General features: G+C 42.8%; 1 protein-coding gene across 2 annotated transcripts in view; it reads left to right on the top strand.

Moving 5' to 3' along the window:
- The window catches only part of LOC133343644 (uncharacterized), a 26,033-nt gene extending 5,958 nt beyond the window's left edge, over positions 1–20,075 (top strand). Inside the window, exons 4-11 of one of the 2 annotated variants that reach the window (XM_061553350.1) lie at positions 3,229–3,354; positions 3,788–3,867; positions 9,579–9,789; positions 10,267–10,407; positions 13,924–14,059; positions 15,191–15,267; positions 15,588–15,657; positions 15,852–15,885. In XM_061553350.1, coding sequence (XP_061409334.1) covers positions 3,229–3,354; positions 3,788–3,867; positions 9,579–9,789; positions 10,267–10,407; positions 13,924–14,059; positions 15,191–15,200 — 704 coding nt within the window. In that variant the 3' untranslated portion in view covers positions 15,201–15,267; positions 15,588–15,657; positions 15,852–15,885. Of the gene's footprint in view, positions 1–3,228; positions 3,355–3,787; positions 3,868–9,578; positions 9,790–10,266; positions 10,408–13,923; positions 14,060–15,190; positions 15,268–15,587; positions 15,658–15,851; positions 15,886–17,851; positions 17,971–18,728 lie in introns of those variants that run through there. The other variant, XM_061553360.1, reaches the window with a different exon arrangement.
- The last annotated feature ends 570 nt before the right edge of the window (positions 20,076–20,645 follow it).

The raw sequence follows: 20,645 nt of genomic DNA on the forward strand, positions 1-20,645 counted from the left end.
TCCTCCACTGCCTCCCTTCACCAACCTACAGTAACCAGGATATTGAAGTATGTACGAGAAAACATTGACTAACATGGTGTGAAGAGGCCTGAAACAATTGGTTAGGAGTTTTAACATTTGTAAAGTTTCATTACATGTTGTCATTACCACTTAAAATATCTCATTTTACACTTAAGAACAGTTTACGATCTCCATGAGACAGAGGTGGGAGGCTGTGCTTCCCTTGTGTTGGGGCTGGAAGCATGAATTTTGTGTATTTGTTAAATAAATGAAAAATCAATGAGGAACAAATGAGGGAGAGACAGATCACTCAAAGAGCGTGTCATCCAAGAGAGCATTTTCTGATTCCATACAACATATAAGTACCGTGTTGTACATTCCGAATTGCTAGTGCACAAAAGCATCCCGTCTCCTTCCACATGCAGTTTAATTAACGTGGGAACAGAGTTCTGGCGTGAGTACTGTATAGTTTTGTACAGTATTCACATTTATTTATTTTCCAATAGCCTTCCCGCTGAGTCGGAAGGCTGTTGAAAGCTTGGAGAGGTTTTACCTTAAGGCAATCAATACAATTCAGCAAAACAATAATGCTTGATAATATAGGAAATAATTAGAATAAAAATCAGATTACGCGACAATAACTATATTCACTAATTTGAAGCTTTTGTGACTGCAGGAATCCATACTCTTTGGTTCTTTCGGTAAAGTCACGTAGGTATAAAATAAAATAAATCACGTTTCGGGCGCAACACCTCCCTCCGCTGCCGATCTTGCTGCCCCGCCCCCCTCTTTCGCCCCGCCCACGTACCCAACCTATATAGCCTCTTGCCACGGCAGCTTTCTCGCCTGCTTCAGCAGTTTCCCTGCTGTGATTGTCTCACCTGATGACGGTCGCTTGTGTTGCGATCGAAACGTCGTGATCTATTATTTTCTACCTACGTGACTTTACCGAAAAAACCAAAGAGTATACAGTATATTCACTAATGTTTAAACAATAACATATAATTACAACTTGTAATGCTCACAGTACTTGCTCTCATCGAGAGAGAACGTATTATATATGCCTAATATGTAAGTAAAGTGTATGTAAACTTATATTAAAATGAACATTTATCAGCTAGAGATGATTCTATTCGGTGGAAATTGATGCATTTATCCAAGCGCTCATAGGCCATAGCCTAATATATATAAAGTCATAAAAACTATTTACAAGAATGGGACGTCAACTCTGAGATGACAGTATCAAAATACTGTTCATGCAAGACAACTCCTCCGATAAGCGTCGCTTATCTGCGGCAGCTACAGGATCCATGAAAACTCCTGTCATCGGCGATCCAAGCCTTCCTATTAACTGCAAACCTTCCCTTCAGTCTTTGCGAAGCAGCATTCTAGTCGCGATATTTTCACAGATTAGAGTTGCGTTACAAATACATCTTAATATTCGTGGGTCAACCACATTTGTACACAAAGACACAGGAAAAGAGACAAACAGATCATGGTTATCGCACTGCACTACAAACCTGGTCACCCGAGTTTAATTCTCGCTCACAGCCAATATTGGTGACGAATATCTTAACGGGTTCAGGACCTCCTCTGGATCGACTCGGCCTCAAATGAGTACATGTTAACATCTGCACTGGCGAGAGGAAGGCGGTCGGGCAAGTACTGGCCACCCACCCCCTCGTGGGCCGTGCCAACCTTAATAGGTGCTCGTTAACAGCACTTATTTAAACAGTATATTAAAGCCAAGTCGAGGGATCTATGCATCTGTGCGTTCTCGAAGCTTTGCGTGTTAATGGCGCAGCTCGGCTGCTGCAGATGAAACCATCGCCACAGGGGGCGCCAGGGTACACATGAACCCAGCTGTTCTCTTAAGCATGCTGTGCCAAGTTACAGAGACGTGCAAACAGATACAAAGGCAACGATCCCCCAGATAGCCTTTCAGATTGAAGAGGCAAGTGCTGTGAGCGAACACCTATGAAGGTCGGCACGGCAAACGACGGGGTGGTTGGACAGCACCACGCCCAGCCGCCTTTGTCTCCCCGATGTGTACACACCACATACTCATTTAATGCCGAGTTGACATGGGGGAAGCGAGGGCCGGTTTCAGATATTCGTAACCAATGTTTGCTGTGAACAAGAAGCTAATTCTGTTCACCGGGATAATCATAGCGTAGTGCGCTAACCACTCCCGAGAAGTCACGTATTTGAAGCGCAAATGGTGTTCACCAATACCCACTGCACTTCAAAGACTACTCCTGCCCCAGTTATTCATACATTATTGTGAATAAGCGGGGAGGGGGGTAGTATTTGTGGAAAAGCAGAGTCACAAGCTAAATTAGTAATATCCGTGAATATTTCCTGGCCCCTTTCCCATCATGCACTGCGCATCGTTACTCCTATTATTCGCGACTTTGCGGATACGAGGAGTCGCCTGGCAAATATATACTCTTTAACTGTGGATAATAAGAGTACAAACACAAATGACCCTGTGGATAAGAGGATCTGCGATATTGGTCCCCCACATTGCCGCTCATAAGAGGAAAGAGGACACGCTTAAACCAACATTATTTACTGCAACATTGGGTGATGTATTCTGGAAATTGTATTAGAGCAATAAAGGCGTAAATATAAATGGAAACAACATTAATAATCTCAGATCTTCTGTTGACAACCATTGTATCATCCAATGGGAATGACCTACAGGACGTGTTAGAAGAAACTAATAAAGAAGGCTGCAGCGTCGGGCTCAAGATACGAGCCAAACTAAAGTCGCGTACAATAAGTTTGTTAGACAACTGAACATAACTGTTGGAGGGACACAACTGTGGGTTGGATTGATTTTGGAAAGCTGCACTTCATAATGAAAAGCAACAGTGTATTTAAAGAAAGTTTTTAATCAATGCATATTAAATGCTTTGACATGGATTATGCGTAATGTTGAACAATAAAATGTAATAATAAATAGAATGGAAATAAAGTGCTGACTTGTATGTACAAAACAATGAGAGCTGCCACCTGTCCAGAGTTTACCTGTTTAAACAAATGCTGCTGTAAAACATTGGCGCAGAAGGCCGCATTGTAGAATGCAGTAAGGCTTAATGGACAGGTTTTTTAAAATTGTTATATTGTCTGTACATCTGACATTTGATTTGTAAGGTGTTCAGTCTGAGACAAGGCAGTGAGTGTGTGTGCAACGAGGAGGCACCGCTGTGTCATTTCCCCCAGAGCTGCTCATGAAGATCCTGGAGTCCGTGTGCCCGGGCGGATCTGAGATCCGAGACGACAACGCACGCGTGGTGGAGTTCAGCGTGAAAGTTCTGACAAATTACACAGGATATGTCCCTGATCTAGGTAATTCACTCACGTGAGGCCTGTCAAAAGAAAAAACTTGTTGTTAATCGAACAATTATGAGATTATATATTTTTTTACTACATTTTAATAATCTAGGTGCTGAGCTAGCACATATATTGAAAACTTGGTGAACTTGCCAAGACAGATCAAATAGCATCACAAAAAATTTTCCCTGTGATCTGCAAACTTTATAATTACATGAGCTCTGAACTGTTCTAAGATACACTTTGCTCATTCATTTAATGCATAACTCTGCAATCTAAAATAGCGAGGTATAAACCACAAATGCAACCAATTGAAATAACCTTTAACAAAACATTGGTTGTAATTCCTTCCAAGTGGTTTTGGTTATAAATCACATTCGTTTGACTGTCAGACACTAAATCCTGAGTTGAATGGAGTCGAGATTTTCTAACCCATACTCCCTCTTAGATCGCAAGTTGTCGGAACTCGGAGCCATCAAGTTCATGGTGAATCTGCTGAGATCCCTTGTGGAGAAGAATCAGCTGATGGTGAGATGGACGCTCCCTACACGAGGAGCGGTCACACCACACGGCCACAGAGAAGCCGGCTTAAAACCACATCACCAGATCAACTTGTTAGTAATGCAGAGAGAACTTTGAACATTTGAATGCAAATACTGAATGCAGAAATGCATTGAGTTAACATTAATCTGAAGCCCACATGTTGTGCCAGCAGACCTCGACATTGGCATTTAGTTCCTGAACATTTTTCCATACCCAAGAACACGATAGAATGGTAATGATACATTTAACATAGCTTAATGTTGGATTATTTATCGTTACTTGATATGATACTTGCTTTCAATTACGTAAGTTAAAATTAGTTAATACACTGTTTAAGCCATGGGTGGATAACTTTTCCTTCCTAGGAGGAATATAACTTAAAATACCTTTGACACGACACACATTAACACTTCTGTTATTGCAAGGGGCCCTAGCAATGACAGGAGGGACTGAGCACACTAAAATTATAAACACTGTTTCCAGGATGGAAATATTCCTTTCTTATACCAAATTATTGAGACTAAGATGCTTTCAGTGACGGAAAAATATTATTTCCAGGCCGTTTGAAGTGCCTGGCCCTCATATGGCCGTGGGTACCACGATACGAAGTCAGCGACCGTATCCGACCTTTGGGCTGCAGGTTCCCATATCCCTGATCTAAGGCCTAGATACACTCTAGTGCATTCGGTAGATGCGATTCTATCACGGGCAATTAATTCATTGCTGTCAACAAATATGTGCACTATGCCATCAATCATGCTGCGGTTTTACGCATTAGCTGGGCTCGAAGTGTTTCATTTGGCATGATTGCAATCCAAGGGTCAACCAATGAGTGAGTGAGTTCGTGACTACAGACTGTGCATATATTTGTTTTATCGAGTGTGTTTTGGTGCGTGTGTAGTAGTGTAGCGGTTAGCGTGCTGCGCTATGAACCCGGTGACTTGGGTTTGTATCCCGCTCATGGCCAACACTAGTGACGATTATCTGAACTAGTCCTGGGCCTCCCCTAGGTCAACTCTGCCTCAAACGAGGGAAACAAAGGCCGATGCGCTTGGTGCTAGCCACCCATCCCCTTGCGTGCCATGCCGGCCTTCATAGGTGCTCGCTAACAGCACTTGCTCCAACAGTCTGTAAAGGCTATTTGGGGTATCTTTGTTTTTGCAAACATATGTGTGCATGTTTGTATGTACGCCAGGTGTGTGTCCATGTGTAACAGAGTACGTGTGTCAATGTTTGTGCATGTGTGCATGTTGTATTTCGGGAGTCAGAGCCGGGAGTCAGAGCCTTTCCCTGTACACCTTGGGGTGTGGCAGGGATGTCCTCTGGCTCCCACATTATTTAACATCTATTTTGACCGCGTAGTTCGTGAAGCCTTCAATAGCTGTACCGGGGGAATTTCCATTTGGTACAGATATAATGGGAGGCTGATCGACGCCCGGGTGCGATCAAGGTCGAGCTCGCGCAATAAGTAAATAATTAAAATAAGAATGGCACTAAATCGCTAATTAAAGTAATTTAAAGTTGACGGATGGGAAAACGGAATAGCCTGTTCTCACTGCGGGGCTTGTACGAAAATCCCACCGTCCGAGAGCCAAATCCCCCGCAAGCGCGCGTGGAGACTTTTATAGATAAGAAAGAAAAAGAATAGATTGTACTGATTGATCCTTATATTCAACACTTCAACATGAACTGCCATAATTCCATTATCAAGTTGCACATGATTAACCCAGACCTCGTGGCTTTACATCTTGGTAAGTGATTGTTGATAATAGCATGCGAAATGGCCATATTTAAATCTCTTATGACCCTGTGCTGCACTGTCATGTATTGGTACGTGAGGTCACCTTTCATCAAAGTTACAATATGATTGCATGATTTAAGTGTCCACATGTTGCGGTCATCATTGTGTGTTTGAATTTTTTAATGCCAAGACTTATTGTATATATTGCCTCTTTGCTCTAGGATTTTTCCTGGAATGTTTGGCAGATTTATTGTGTTTTGCCACATGGCTCATTCTCGGGCCACACAGATAATATAGTTTAGCCATTCCCGCATAGGGTAAATAAGACAAGCTTCCTGAAGAATTGTTGTTTGTGTTTCCTAAGTTCTCGCCCCAGTGGTGAATGGTAGATGGCTTGACTATTGCTTTCTACCCTAGACATGCAATGAGTACCATATAGATATACAAGGAAATGTGGCATTAAAAAATAGGCAGTATCACATTTTTATTTTCATTCTTGGAAATAGCAAACATACAACAATCCCTGTCGGCTCAATAAAATAAGTACCACTTTGTAGAAAATCAACAGTGCGTGTCACTTGGAGAGATTGAGCCTTCCCTCGCCTTATAATGTGTAATTTTCACCACTGGCTCAGAGCTACCAATAGAGATGAGCATGGATACAAAGCTTGTTTGAGCATGGAAACACTTGAAACAATGTCTACAGTTGCCATGAATATTCGCATTAACTTAATTATATAGCACTTTATTGCATGTTTTTATTAACTACTGATGTGTATACATTATGTAATTTATAAGTAGTCTTTAAAGGATTTTGTAGCCTCAAACTGTTAGTCACCTTTGCCGATTGGTTGGCTCGGGCTCGTCACGTGCATGATTCCCATGAGCAGGCACGCGGATGCTCATGAGCAGCATTTCTCTCGTAGCATGACTGAGTAGGCCCAGCGCAATTCGTTATCGGACGAGAACCTTCAACGCGGAGATTGAAATCACTGTATATACAGAGCTGAGATCACAAGCACAAAAACTCAAGTTCAAACTCAAGTTCAATCAAATACAATTGATACGGAATTGAACAATACCTGCCATTGGCCACAAAGTGGCGGTGACGTCACCATGGCACCTGTGCCAGGCCAGGTGCACTTTGAAGCTACGTGAAGTGTCGAAGGCTCGCTTACAGGAGGTCGTGGGATAGACCCAAGTGCCATGGGTTGACTGACTGAGATGGCTGCCAGATGCACCAGCTGTGGCCCCTACTGTGCCAACTTGCTGCATTTTAGTTGCCCGGTGCTCCGATTGTTGTAAGCGTCGCTCCTCTGCCCGTCGTTGTTGTTGGAGGGCGACTGTCTCCTGACCAGTAAACGTCCTTCACGAGCCTCCTCCATAGAGGCCAATCTTGACACTGCTGGTATCACTGTTCGCCAAGTCCACTCACATCCTCCCAAACCACATTAGTCCATATCTTGTAAAGCCCTTATCGTGCCCATTAAGCCCACTCTATCTGGCCAAACGGAAGCTAAGGCATGCTGTGGCTGGGCATGTGGGCTGCAGGAGCCAAAATAGGTGACAAAGCCTTTGCCATTGCAGCACCAACGTTTTGGTAACAACCTTGTTTCCCCACTTCTTCCTTCAAAAATATTCTCAAGTAGAAGATTAGTGTTGGATACAGCCACATTTGCAAATGTGATTTGTAAATTTAATCCTAAGCAATGTATTGAGTGTTTTAATGTACAATTTTTATTAAAGGACTGTGTGTTGTCTTGTTGTGGTCTCAGGACTATTTGCTGTTGCTGTTGTACTGCCTATCCAAAGCTTTTGAATTCATGCAATTTAAAGGTATATACTTTATTTATTCATGGTGGTAAGATGTAATCTTCCTCGCCTGGTATACAGGAGGTTGGGATTTCGATCCTGACCCTGACGCCTGCTGTATATTTGGAGTTTGCGTGTTCCTCCCCGTGGTCGGGTGGATTTTTTTCTCCGGGTCCTCGGTTTTTCCCTTCATATTTTGAAACGTGTGTTTAGACTATTTAGATGATTTTGCTGCTATAAATGTCCAAATGATAAGCCACTTTGTTGAGCTTTCATTTGTGGCCAGGTCGCTTTTGAAAAATGAGTTAATACCTCAGTGGGCTTTGTCTGGTAGGATGGGGATGGTTTAGTTTTGTGTTTGGGTGATTTGCTTACCTTTATTGTACTTTGCACTCCTATCGTGTTTTGTAGTGTTTGTTGTAACGTTCTTATCCGCCTCGACTGGTCATCTGTCAAAAGAGCTTTATAGCTCATCGGATTCTTCCAGTATAAATATCCTGATTCTGAAATGCTCGTTGGATGAGGCCTCCAGCACGACCTGTACCACACACACACGGCTTGTAGCACACGTACACCGCCTGCGCCGTACTAACACACTGCAGTACACCTACGCCTCGGCAAGGTAAGGTAATTTACCCTTTTTACCGGGTAAAAGGGTAAAAGTGTCGACATGCCCAAGGGGTAAGGTAAAGGGTAGGGTAAAGGTAGCTCGAAAGAATTACCCGGTAGGGTAAAGGTAGCGCGAACTATTACCCGGTAAATACGGTGCCTTTACCACTAAAAGCTCCGTGGCGCAGTCCGTGGCCTCCATTTAATAAGTAATATTTAAAACAAAACTTTCTTAAAAACGTTTTTAAATGTACTCGTAATGGACGAACTCCAGGAAGTGGCCCTGAAGCTTGCCACAACGTAAGGGACCCTGGCCAATTACAGCCAACGTCAGTTTACTGTGGACAATTAGACCCAAGCCGAAACATAACATACAAAATAATGATTAAAAACATTTTTTTATGATAGAATATAGTGTTGTCATCAGTATGACATAAGTATAACAAGTTTGCAGTCGATACCACATTAGGAAGTGGGTAAAAATTTAGTTACAAGATTTGAGGATACAACGACGACGACAACGACAAGAGTGAGTTCAAAGAAAGTGTGTAAAATTGGAATCGTCGAGAGTATTCTATATTAATAAAGCGCTCTACCTAGCATTTACCGTTGTAAGGGTAAAGGTAGGCTCGTTGCTTTTTACCTTACCTGCTAAAAGGTAGGATAGAGTGATTGTATTGTGGTAAGGTAAAAGGTAGGGTAAAGGTAGGCTCGTTTTTACTTTTTAACTTTTACCTTGCCTTGCCGAGGCCTAAGTACACCGCACACTGAAGCTGTACAAGTCAGTACACCACACGCTACAGTACACCACGCTACCGAACACGATACAGTAAGCCACACCAGGCTCTACCGCACACTACTGTACACAGTACAATACATTAAAACAACTACACATACACACAGACATAATATAAATACACAGACAATACTAATATACAGACGCACGTGTTGGCTCACACGCAAAAAGAACTCGCGCCAAAAAAAATTGAATTGAACAATCACATGATCACACTCGTGTAATACACATGTGAGCCCCTTTGCCCATGTAACATGTGTAGACAACTTACATTTGTCGTCATGTTAAAAGCGGCGGAGCCGTTTTCTTCCCGCCGTTGTTGGACAGTGAGGTGGAGCTTTGGTGCGAGTCAGAGTGAGCCGTGCTTTGTAGCTGTTCGCTTGTTTAATTATTATTATTAAAGAGCTTTATTGTTAAAATAACATCCTGAGTATGATCATCTTTGACTACACAAGTTAGTCAGGTGCTGAATTAGGAAATAGACTACACATGTGTTCCACTTCCAGGTGAAGTGTGACTATTATTGATCCAGCGACACTCGTTTCCTCTATGAAGTGGGGGGACCCCCATCACTGACAAGAAAACGTCCTCTTAGCCATGACTTGTCCACACTAATATGTGATGGCCTCTTGATCTTAAATATTCAGGTCAGACTATAAAATATCTACATGTAAATGTTGACTGCTGTAGACATTTTTTCAAGCGACAAAATGATCATTCTGCATGTAATTGTTTTAGGAAAGACGGAGCATTGTCACATGGGCAGTCGGTGTTCTGGGCAACATAAGTGGATATCCAGACCTCAAGTCGTGCTTCAGACAGGAGCAGGCCACGGCAGTGCTGGTGTCTGTGGCTAAAGCCCCCATCAAGACGAGCAGAATCGCCTGCATCGAGACGCTCGCTCGCATCATCAGCGAGGCGGACACGGACCTGCTGAACAGCAACGCAGGTACCCGTGGGGATGAGGACGCACTGTTTGTCTCCACTGTCTCTTCAGTGCCACTGCTCTGCAGGCCACGAGGATTCCTCAGCAGGGGAAGCTTAACAGATGTTGGCTGGAAGTGGAGGTGCATGTTTTTACCTCAGTTCACTTTGAAATTAAAACAATCTTGTTGAACTTTGTTGATGCCTCTAGTGCTTTTTTTCATTCACTAATTTTCAAACATTTTCTTGTAGATGTCAACAAATGCAAGTAAAGTTACTGCATATATAATATGACATTATTGTGTGTATTTATTCATTTTCCTGAGTGTTTTACTGTTGTGAATGCTAATATCTTGTGTTAATATCTGATAAACTTTTTACAGTTCCATGAGCTACTGAGTAATTTTACAGTTCACGACTTTTGAACTAAGCAATGCAGGTAACAATGTAAACATGGTGTGTGCATTTGTAGTCGTGTAATATTACACGTGTACCATCACAGATGCAGTGAGCGGGCTGATTGACGCAGTGAATAAACCCACATACAACATGTGGACTCCAATAGAGGATGCCATCTATGGAACAAGTTACCTCTACCAAACCCTGGCCAGTCCTGAGCACCATCCCTGGCATCCGCTTGAAGGCAAGTGAACGATCAGCATCCGTTTCCATTGCTCTCTATTAGCAGTCAATCACGTCGGTACGAGAAATCTTTCCGTGAAATAGTCATACCTCTGTTCACGAAATTCTCTGGGAACAAAGTTGGCCAAGGGAGGCCCCTTCGCCCCCCTGTTTTTGCCACAACAAAAAAATACAAAATATATTCGGGAATGATGCAAATCGATTAAGAAGAGAAACGGTTGAATAGCTGCGCAGGCCATGTAAAGACAACCGAATCGGGTTTGTTTTCGTAAAAATGATATCAGTAAATCAGCGAAGAGCTTCAGGGTCTCCCTTTCCCGCCTGCTATTTCCCAAGCTCCTCGTGTTGGTAAAATGTTATCGTGTTTTTTGCAGTGATAAAGTTATTTTACTACCCCCCGTTATGTCAGCCAACCAACCATCCAGTGCTGATGATCTTACTGGGCAAGAATAGCATAAATCCATCTCTTTGGAAACGAAAATGCAGATTATAAGGAGGGTAGAGGCAGAAGAGATGAAGAGTGAAGTGGTGCGTCTGTTAGGGTTAGCGCAGTCCACCTTAAAGACCACTTTAAACCAAGCGGACAAAGTGAATGCTGCTGTGCAGCAATGTTTTCCGATTGTACCCCCCTTCTCTGAAGTCATGGAGCGCATTGCTGTGCCTCCCATGTTATATTTACCTCCGGTAACGAAGGCTTCTAATAAAGAAGTGACAGCATGGAACTTATCTACTTCGTTACCCGAGGTATAACTGCAGAATGTGCATTGCCATCAACTGACCTTTGAATGTGCCACACATTTCCAACCCTAAAGTGGTATTATAACTGTTTAATTGCTTACTGTGTAGAAGTTGTTCAATGTTTAATTAAAAGCCTCGACTGAACATCGCTCATTCACACATAGAACAGTGTTTGCGGTTTAAACAAATTTTGCTAGAACAAAAATTGGTTCAGCATGTCAATAGACAACCTACATTTTTTATTTATGATTATTTTGGTAAAGTCACGTAGAAGGGAAATAATAAAATAATCAAAATATTACATAATAAAATACAAATTCTCACGACGTTTCGGCCACAACACAAGCAGCCGTCCTCAGGTGAAGAAACAGATCTTCTACGTGACTTTACCGAAATAACCAAGAAGATGAATCCCTGCAGTCACGAAAGCTTTAAATCGAAAAATTATTTTGGTAGTCAAACAGATTCTTGTCAATATTTTATTGCCCACAATCCATCAAGGCAGCTCATTAAACATTAAATAAATTGAAGAAAGGCCAAAATACACAACCTCCACTTGAACAAAGTGAGTTTATTTAAATGGACAAATAACATTATTGGATGTCTGTCGTTACAAAGTTTCCCCTAGAAATAACGTGAGTGGATATACCACGTCCCGCGTTAACTTTAAAGGTTTTTTTTGGGGGGGACCATGAAATTGGGAAGTCATTTATTTGTAAACACGTGGAAATTGCGCGGCCAAAGCTTCAACATGAACAGCGTGCAGAGCTGCTCACATGCCACTCGTAGCATCTTCACTCTCTGCAGAAACATCACACGGCATGCAGCCCCAGCTGGTGGCTGTACACACACGTTAGTTACACGCACTCGGTGTGAGTTGGTGAGGAGAGGGGGTGACGTCACGAGACGCGGGGGTGGTGAGAGTGGTTGATGGCGTCACGCGACACGGGTGAGGTGGAGCAGAGGGAGTGATGGCATCAAGAGAGATGCGGGAGTGGTGAGCACAAGAGGTTGATGACGTCATGCAGAATTTGGGTGAGGGTGGGGGAGAGGGGGTGAGTAATTGTAATTTATTTTTGGCTTGCATAAAAAAATATATTTCCACGTCAAATCATCAGTTCATGACATCGGTCTACATATTCGCCATCCTTTTACGGTGGAAGTCCCGCGGGTTCCTGCTCGTTGCATACTTTTTACAGGAATATAAACTATCAAGAACCCCCAGAACGTACGTTGAATAAGGAATGGCGAATATGTACAGAGGTTGATGAGTTCATAAACTCGAATATTGACTTTTCATATATATGGTGAAAATAAATTGCTGTTATTCAAGATTGTATTTAATTCAAATACATTGTTTTGATAAAAATATCAATAAGAACAAAATAAAACATCCAATTGTTTGCAGTAAACACTGAAAAAGAGCACTAGAGAAACAGACACGAACAAGAATCTTCTAGTAGGAGGAAACACTGAGGCTGTACGCTCTACCCACTGCGACTGCAATTGAACTGAATGGACGCACGGACTTTCTGTTTGTCAGAAGGAACAGGACCAAACGTGTTAAAACTTGTTTGTTTTTGGTTTTACACGGCCAACACACAGGTTATTTTTCCCCAGAAAAAACAAGACGTTATCACCCCTGTCACCTTCTCAGCGTCTCTTGACGTCATCACACCTCTCCCCCACCTCAGTGCCACGTGATGTCATCACCCCCTCTCACAACATCCCCCCAATCTCGCGTGATGTCATCACCCCTCTGCAGCTCACCAGTGTCGTGATGTTATCAAGCTTCCCTTCTCACTACCTACGTCTCATGACATCATCAAGCTCTTCTCAGATCACCCCAATCTCATCCCTCTCCTCTTCTGAACACCCCTCTCCTCCACCTCACCCCAATCTCGCGTGATGTCATCCAGTGTGTTACAGACAGAAACAAGCAAGCGTATTATCAATATACAGTGATACCTCGGTTCATGAACTTAATTCGTGAACTGACTCTGGTCGTGAACCGAATTGGTCGTGAACCGAGGCACATTTTCCCATAGGGTTCAATGTAAATCCGGTTAATCCGTTCTGACCTTTTTTTTTGGTTTTTGAAGCACAAAAATATGAAACAAATGACAATACACATTACTGTACTGTACAGTACTACAGTAATGTATAAAGAGAGAACACTAACCTTGCTTGAGATGACTTCTGGCATGGAGGAAGGCAGGTGGGAGGCGGGTGGGAGGTGGTTATTGTTTGGGAGTCCAGTACAGTAAGCACTCAAACGGGTGAACTGTACAATACAGTAAGTACAGTATTGTACAGTACAGTAGTACAGTACTGTATGTGCTAAAAAGCACACCAAAAATCAAAAAGTCACAGAAAGTGTCTTCACAGTACTCACAGTACTTCTTTCTGTGTCTCTGCTTCTCTCCACGATCTTCCTACAGGAAGTCACGACCATGTGACAGCCTGGAATTAGCATAAAAATGGCCGCGGCTCCTGTTCGTGAACCGAAGCGGAGTTCGTGAACCGGAGCATATTTTTATGAAATTTTTTGTTCGTGAACCGAGTTGTTCGTGAACCGAAGCGTTCGTGAACCGAGGTATCACTGTACATTGTTGAGCTCACAGAAAATTACAAGCTCTAAATGGATGTAACAGGGTTAGGGAAATAAAACAGATAGCACAGGGCACCCAATCCCTGAGAGTTAGCCCAGTATTTTGAGGAAGCAGCATAAGGCCGTGTGTCGAGTGCAGAGAAGACTGTCGCGTCTCTCCCCATGTAGACCTACGAGGCGGGTGCCGTCCCCGTTGTGAGCCGCGTCGCTCGGAAATGCGAGGACGCGGCGGCCGAGATCCACGCGACGCGGATCCTGCAGAACATGGCCCAGGACGGCGAGATCCTCAAGATCATCCGTGGAGGTCGGTAGACGCGGCCACGATTCACTGCACTCGCGCACATCCTCCGCGAGCGGTGTTCACGTCTGGCCGGTTTTAAAATCATCGTGTCCAGCTCCTTCGTTATCGTCAGCTCCACAGTTTTATCCGAGTCACTGCTTGCATCTTCTCTTGTGCTTGTCATCCGCATCTTGAGTTGCCTTCGTCTCTTTCTCTATTTGCCACAACCATCATCATGCTGTGTGATTCAGCCCCTGTTAACCCCAGTGGCTGAGACCAGCATCGCCACTCTTGGTCATAATCCCGTGTTATATTTAAAATCTGTCAAAACCCGGATGGATACGCCTGTTTCAATTCTCACTCCAGTTCCGTCAGTAAGGTGTGAGGTGGTGCGAGTGGTGACATTTCCTAATGCCGCGTGCTAACTCAGCCCATTTGCATGTGTGAGAGCGAGCCATGAGTTGTACGTCCATTTACAGTGGAACCTCGATATACGACCACTTAGGAATACGTCGAATTTGGTATACGTCGTGTTTTTACGAGAGATAAATGTCTTGGGATACGACGTCTTGCTTGGGATACGACTCGCTTGCTAGAACTTGTATGGGTCGGGATGAGTCACCGCGTACAGTACCCGCGTAGACCCCATTCACGACTGAAACAAAGCGAGAAGGGCAGGGTGGTGTGGGGGAGAGGGGCGGGGGGGAGAGGGGCTGGGGGCGTGGGGGGCTGCCCCCATGGAGAGTGGAGCCCCGGGTCGAGGCGCGCGACGTTCGGAGTTGAGGCACGCCACGTGACCAGCGCAGCTGGCAGCAGCGCGGTCACGTGGCTTCTGTATACACTTTAGTAATTAGTGTCTAAATTGTTTTATACAACCCCATTAATGTATAATATGCCACATAAAATATCATTTCTTATACTCTGGAACGGATTATTTCCTTTCCCTTTATTTCTTATGGGGAAAATGTGTTCGGTATACGTCATTTTCAGTATTAGTCCTACCTTCTGGAACGAATTAACGACGTATACCGAGGTACCACTGTACATTTGGTTCCACAATGAGTACAAGTCACTTGCCGTCTTTCCCTCCCCTCATTGATGTTTGTTATGGCATCTGTGTGATGTCTCCTTGTCCGTGCGTGTGATGTCCCGCAGGAGAGGATGACCCGAAGCCCAGGCCGCTCACGAGGCTCAAGAGAGCGGTCCTGTCGATGGTGCAAAGTGCAGGCCAGGTGAGGGAGCTTAAAACAGCACTGTGGATTCTCAGGACATCATGAGCTAGGTATGGGAGTTAAAGTACAGCTCTCAATTCTCACGACATCATGGTCCAGGTGAGGGCAGTAAAAGCAACACATAAGATGGTGAAGTAGCTGAGCACTGTGTTGCCGAGTAAGAGAAACTGAGTCCTATCCTGAGGTGTGACAATTACTTTCCAACACAGACGAGGCCAAGTACACACCACATTGAGTAGGCGCCAGATCACAGTCGCTTATGCAGACAACTTTGTTGCCACTGATGAAGTCTAAATGAGCTGATTGATGTTTCACTGCAGTGCCTCAAAGGAGATGCTGAGAAAAATGAACTCAAGCATCTTGCCAACAAGAATCTAAAGTTGTCTCCAGGTAAAAAAATTTCAGAAAAATATATTCAAATGTTTTTTTTAAGTTTCCCGAGTTATTTAGTTTGGTAATTACAGTATTGAGCTGGGTTAATCATTGAGTGTAACTTGATTGATTTTTATGTTTGAAAAATTGTATTTTAATTGCCATTTGAAATAACTGAAGATTAATACGTGTTTACTTTCTTGAAATAACAGATGGGAAGAGACAACTCCTCAAGCTTGGAAATGGTAATTATTGCCTTCTGCCAAATATTGAGCAAAGCTTAGCTGGGTAAAAGTGTGAATTACACAGCGTTGTTAGTTAATAGCCCTGTTTAAAGACACAAGTCAAAACACAAATAAACTTATCGCTTGATAGATATGTACCGATGCTGTCCCAGTCTGTCTAAGCAGAGGTTATACATTTCATGTGTGAGTAAAACATAATTTTAAGTTACAGTTAGATGTACTGTAGTGATGTCACTTGCTCATTCTCGATCTTACATTTTAACACCTTACTGCAGTGTGCCAAAACAACGCTTAATTTTTTTTTTCTCCATGAAGTACGTGTATCAGCTTTTAGAAAAGCGTGTCTCCTTGTCTGACTCTCCGTCTCATATACATTTTGGGGTACCTCTTGTAAATATGGACATTGATTAAAAAAAATGGAACAGCTAAATTGCGTGCGAAGAATGACACTGATAACACCGACACAAAAAGAGGAACGCATGGATTAGCGAGCATACACAAGTTTCAAAATTAAGTGGTATAGGGCAGGGCATGCCATTATTTATTATAAGGGATGACGGCTGGTGGTCGAGATGGACTAAAGGGTGAAAGCCAAAGCTGGGAACATGCCCAGAGCATGCAGCCCGAGGTACCTCTCTACAAGGCGTCTTTGGGTTGCAATACATCTCTAAGATCAAAATAACTTCCAGTTAGACAATAACTCAAGTATTGGCATCGTAATGTGTACGTACATGTTGAATAACTTAGTTTTTTACAAAAAATATATTACGCAATTACTGCCACTGTGCATTGTGAATTATTCATTGATTTTACTGGAGCCTCGTGATTATAACTTTCATTTGTTTTTTACCTTAAACTTTCCAAGTCTAATATGCAATCTTCTAAGAGAATATGAACCTCGCATAATATCCGTGATGCAGTCATTTTTAGTCTGTTGATGGTTGGCTATGCGGCAATCGACTCATCTCAACGAGCTGTACACGATGCACTATTCAAAGTAGAATTTTTTGATAACAGATTTTTTATGCAGTTTGGCGTTTCATCATCGCGGAGTAGCACTGATTTCGGATTGATTAGTACCCCAGTCGCGGAGTTAAGTACACCCCTTGAAAAAATAGTGTCCCAGTAATAAAATATTTAATTGCCTTGGCCATTTTGTATTATTTGGTACCCCGGGGTACCGCCATATAGATAATATGAAGTATAATTTTTCCATCTTTGTTAGTACTGTATAATAGGCATTTATAGAAGGATGTATTTTATTATCCATTTGATCAATTTTTCAACTGACAATTATTCATAAAAACTGCACTTAACAGAATAAAATTGTGAAAAGTGTGGGAGTTTTAACAAATAAACTTTGGTTGTGTTCATTATGAGCTGCTTGTTGATTTAGGGGATTAATTGGATACCAAACAACTTTGTACATGTAAAGCCCTTTGTCAGTGCACTGCTGGATGAGGGCCTTGCCATGCCACACAGGCCATGGTGGTTGTTTGACCATACTTCACCACACTGGTCAGTGCGGATTGGTGTAGGTGTGGAGCATGGATGTGGGAGCCTAGAAGTACAATACACCAGCGGATTTTTCTGCACCCCCCTTGGCTCCCCATAACGCCCCCACAGCCTTTCAGAAATGGTCTACTTGGTTACAGTTGCATACAAAATATTCACAATATTTACAAAACAACTGGTGATACAGGATGCATGTATGTGCGTTGAACTTCTTTCACACTGTGTACATAGCCAATCATGCTAATCGGAGGTGGAAGAACTGAACACAAAAAGCAGTTCTAAAGAAATGAGTTTTCAATCTAGATTTAAAAGTGCATAGCACCAGTGGCTTCCGAATATGGAAAGCAAGAGCATTCCGGACAGCCACAGTAGCGCATTTGAAAGTGCGCGATGCAGTGACCGTCTTGTTCGATGGTTGGGATAATCTTTCTATGGCTGCCCCCATGCCGTAGGCTGGAGCAGGGCCGATGTGCAGCTCTGGCTGAAGGTGAACGGCCTGGAGGAATTTGGTGAGAAGTTCGCCAACTTCGACGGGAAGCGGCTGCTGCAGCTGCTGAACGTCGACCAGGAGGTGCGACTCCCGGCTCGGGACGTCTCTCGTTAGCGCCGGGGGCGTCCGCCACGTGGCTGTGCGTCGTAGGAATGACCCACGCACCCGTGGGTCTAATCAACAATCTTGTCCAGCCTGCACTGGGCCACAGGCAGTCATGTGATCAGGCTACCCCAGGCTGATTGATGACTTTATTGTTACTCTGGTTTCAGAGTGTAATTATATTAGGGCTACTTTGCTTATTTGAGCTGATTACTTTTACTTAAACAAAACTAATCAAAAATTAGTAATTTAATTTAAAACGGCAGCCATTTAATATCAATAAACATTGTCATATTGCTATTGTGTACATAATGCACATGCATTTCAAGGTATTCTAAGTTAGTTTAAAAATCATTGCCAAAATAAACTTTCCAACACCGCTCATCGGCTGCTCTAGCCAACTGGGTTGATTTGGGTCTCAGTCCAGCGCTGGGTTCACCAAAAGGGCAGCCTTCAACCTGTGCCATGGAATTAATCATCTGAGCCTGGAATGAGATCTACATTGACATGGGCTGACGGATGATGGAATGAACCTTGAAGTCCGCAGGCCTCTGCGCAGAGCCCTGGTGCACAGCACACGCTCTACCTCGTGATGACATCCACTTCGTGACATACCACGTCATGGTGGCATCCACCCCGTGACGGTGTCCACCTTGCGATGTCTCACCCCTGCACGGCTGTGCCGAGTGTCGCTGTGAGTGAGCGTGTGCGCCCTGTGTCTCGTGTCTCCTGTGCAGATGCGTGGCCTCTTCACCAAGGTGAAGGATGACCTCCGCAAGCTGTAGGAGAAGAGGGCGGCTAAAAGATGGTGGTGGGTGGGGCTGCATATAATCCAGATGCCCCATGTTTAACATTTCTGATTTTGCAGCAAGTCAAATTTGCTCTATTAGCACTTGGATTTGAAGACCATTCCTATATCATGGGCTTTTTTAAGGTGTACCTTTGAACAAACTCCTGTGAGATTTACATTTTAATCAATATTTTTCATTGAAATAATGGAGCTCAAATTCTTGCTAAGAAAAATAATGTTACTCGCATCATATTGCACATTTTACTTATCGAAGTAGTGGTATAATGGGTGATCCCGTTGCATTAACTTTTTTTTATAGGATAGTAAAATAAGCAGTTGATTTCTTAATTGATTCGTGGGAATTCTTGACATTAAGAGCACTCGGAGGTTAGAGGGCTCAATTCTTGTTGGTCAACATCCCTTTTTGTGCCTTTTTTTGTGAAACCATTCTGATGTGTCCACTGCTAGAAATGTGACAAACCGACACCCAAGATGTGAATCCCGTACAAAGTGGCTCATTGCTCAAGCAAGCAATGGGGGTGAATCTGTGACGATCTCCTTGAAACCCATGTAATAAATTCCACATTCCCGATGGCATCTTGCAGTGACTGAATTAACTGTTAATGTGTGGCGCAAAAAAGTTACATGTGAAAGTTATATTCAGCTCTCGGTAATGAATGGTTTGCCCACCCCTGCAATAGGAAATCCATGTGATTACCAACAAAGTGGTACTCTTCCCTGGAGGAATGATAGATTGAGAGCACTAAACAGCCATTACATCCAGCGTGGGAATTTCCAGCCGAAAATTAAAATGCGATGTGCTTAGTTTCAGGTGTGTCAGGATTCCTTCACCAAAATTTATCTTACGTTTTTATCAGTTTTGCTCACTTTCGTTTTTACCATTTGTGGGCTTTTTCTAAGGTTACAAGGGATGAAACATAGTAAAAAATGGTATTCATACATTTTAACCAATTTAAATTTACTGTTGCAAGTGGTGAGATGTCTCTAAATGCCAACACTTAAGACACTAGAAATTGACAGTGCTTAGCAAAAGGAAATTTAATGCTGGTATAGTTTTTGTCTTTGTACCTGTTGGACTTCTTCGCACCATTAATAGCCAGCCGTGTTAATCGGAGATGCGGAGGAGGGACAACAAACTAAACATAAAGCAACCACAAAACACACTTCATTGTGGTGGTTTTATGTTTATTATGTATAATTCATTAATCCAGTATTCTTTCTGCAGTACAAACGTGGGTACCAAAATAAAACATTACCATTTACTGAAATATCACTCCATGGATTGTGTGAATATCTATATGTTATGTGTCGAGTTGTTACATTCTGTCTATGTAAAAGACATTTACCACACACCATAGAACCTGCAATAAGCCTGCGATAATTGGTACACAATGGTGAATTAATATTCACCATTTTGTCATAGTGTTAAAAATAACACAGGATTATTACATTAATAAATACAATTTCCTGAAACCCACCATGTTGCTCACAATGTCTGTCCTGTGTCTGTGGCAGGTGAGGTTTCGTGACTTTCATGGGTCATGAATGCACATGGGTCATGAATATTCAAACACAGGTCTGGGTATTGCAAATCCTCAAAGAGAGGAGACAGGAAGATCCTGCTCCTATCTCAAATCATGTTTTCTGTCTGTATGTATCTTTTATAATGGATTTACAGAATTCTGTACGTTCTATTAATTGGCCATTTCATTTTAACGGCATACTGTACTTTAATTCGGCATGATTTTTGTGGTTTCAGATTACTGTACTTGTTTTATTTTCTGTATTTTGCCTCATTGTGAATCGTTTTTTGATACAATATTATTAGGAAGGATCTCCGGCT

The sequence above is a fragment of the Lethenteron reissneri genome, chromosome 2 (genome assembly GCF_015708825.2).
Source record: "Lethenteron reissneri isolate LAM-NWPU_2019-01 chromosome 2, ASM1570882v1, whole genome shotgun sequence".
Taxonomy (NCBI): Eukaryota; Metazoa; Chordata; class Hyperoartia; order Petromyzontiformes; family Petromyzontidae; genus Lethenteron; species Lethenteron reissneri.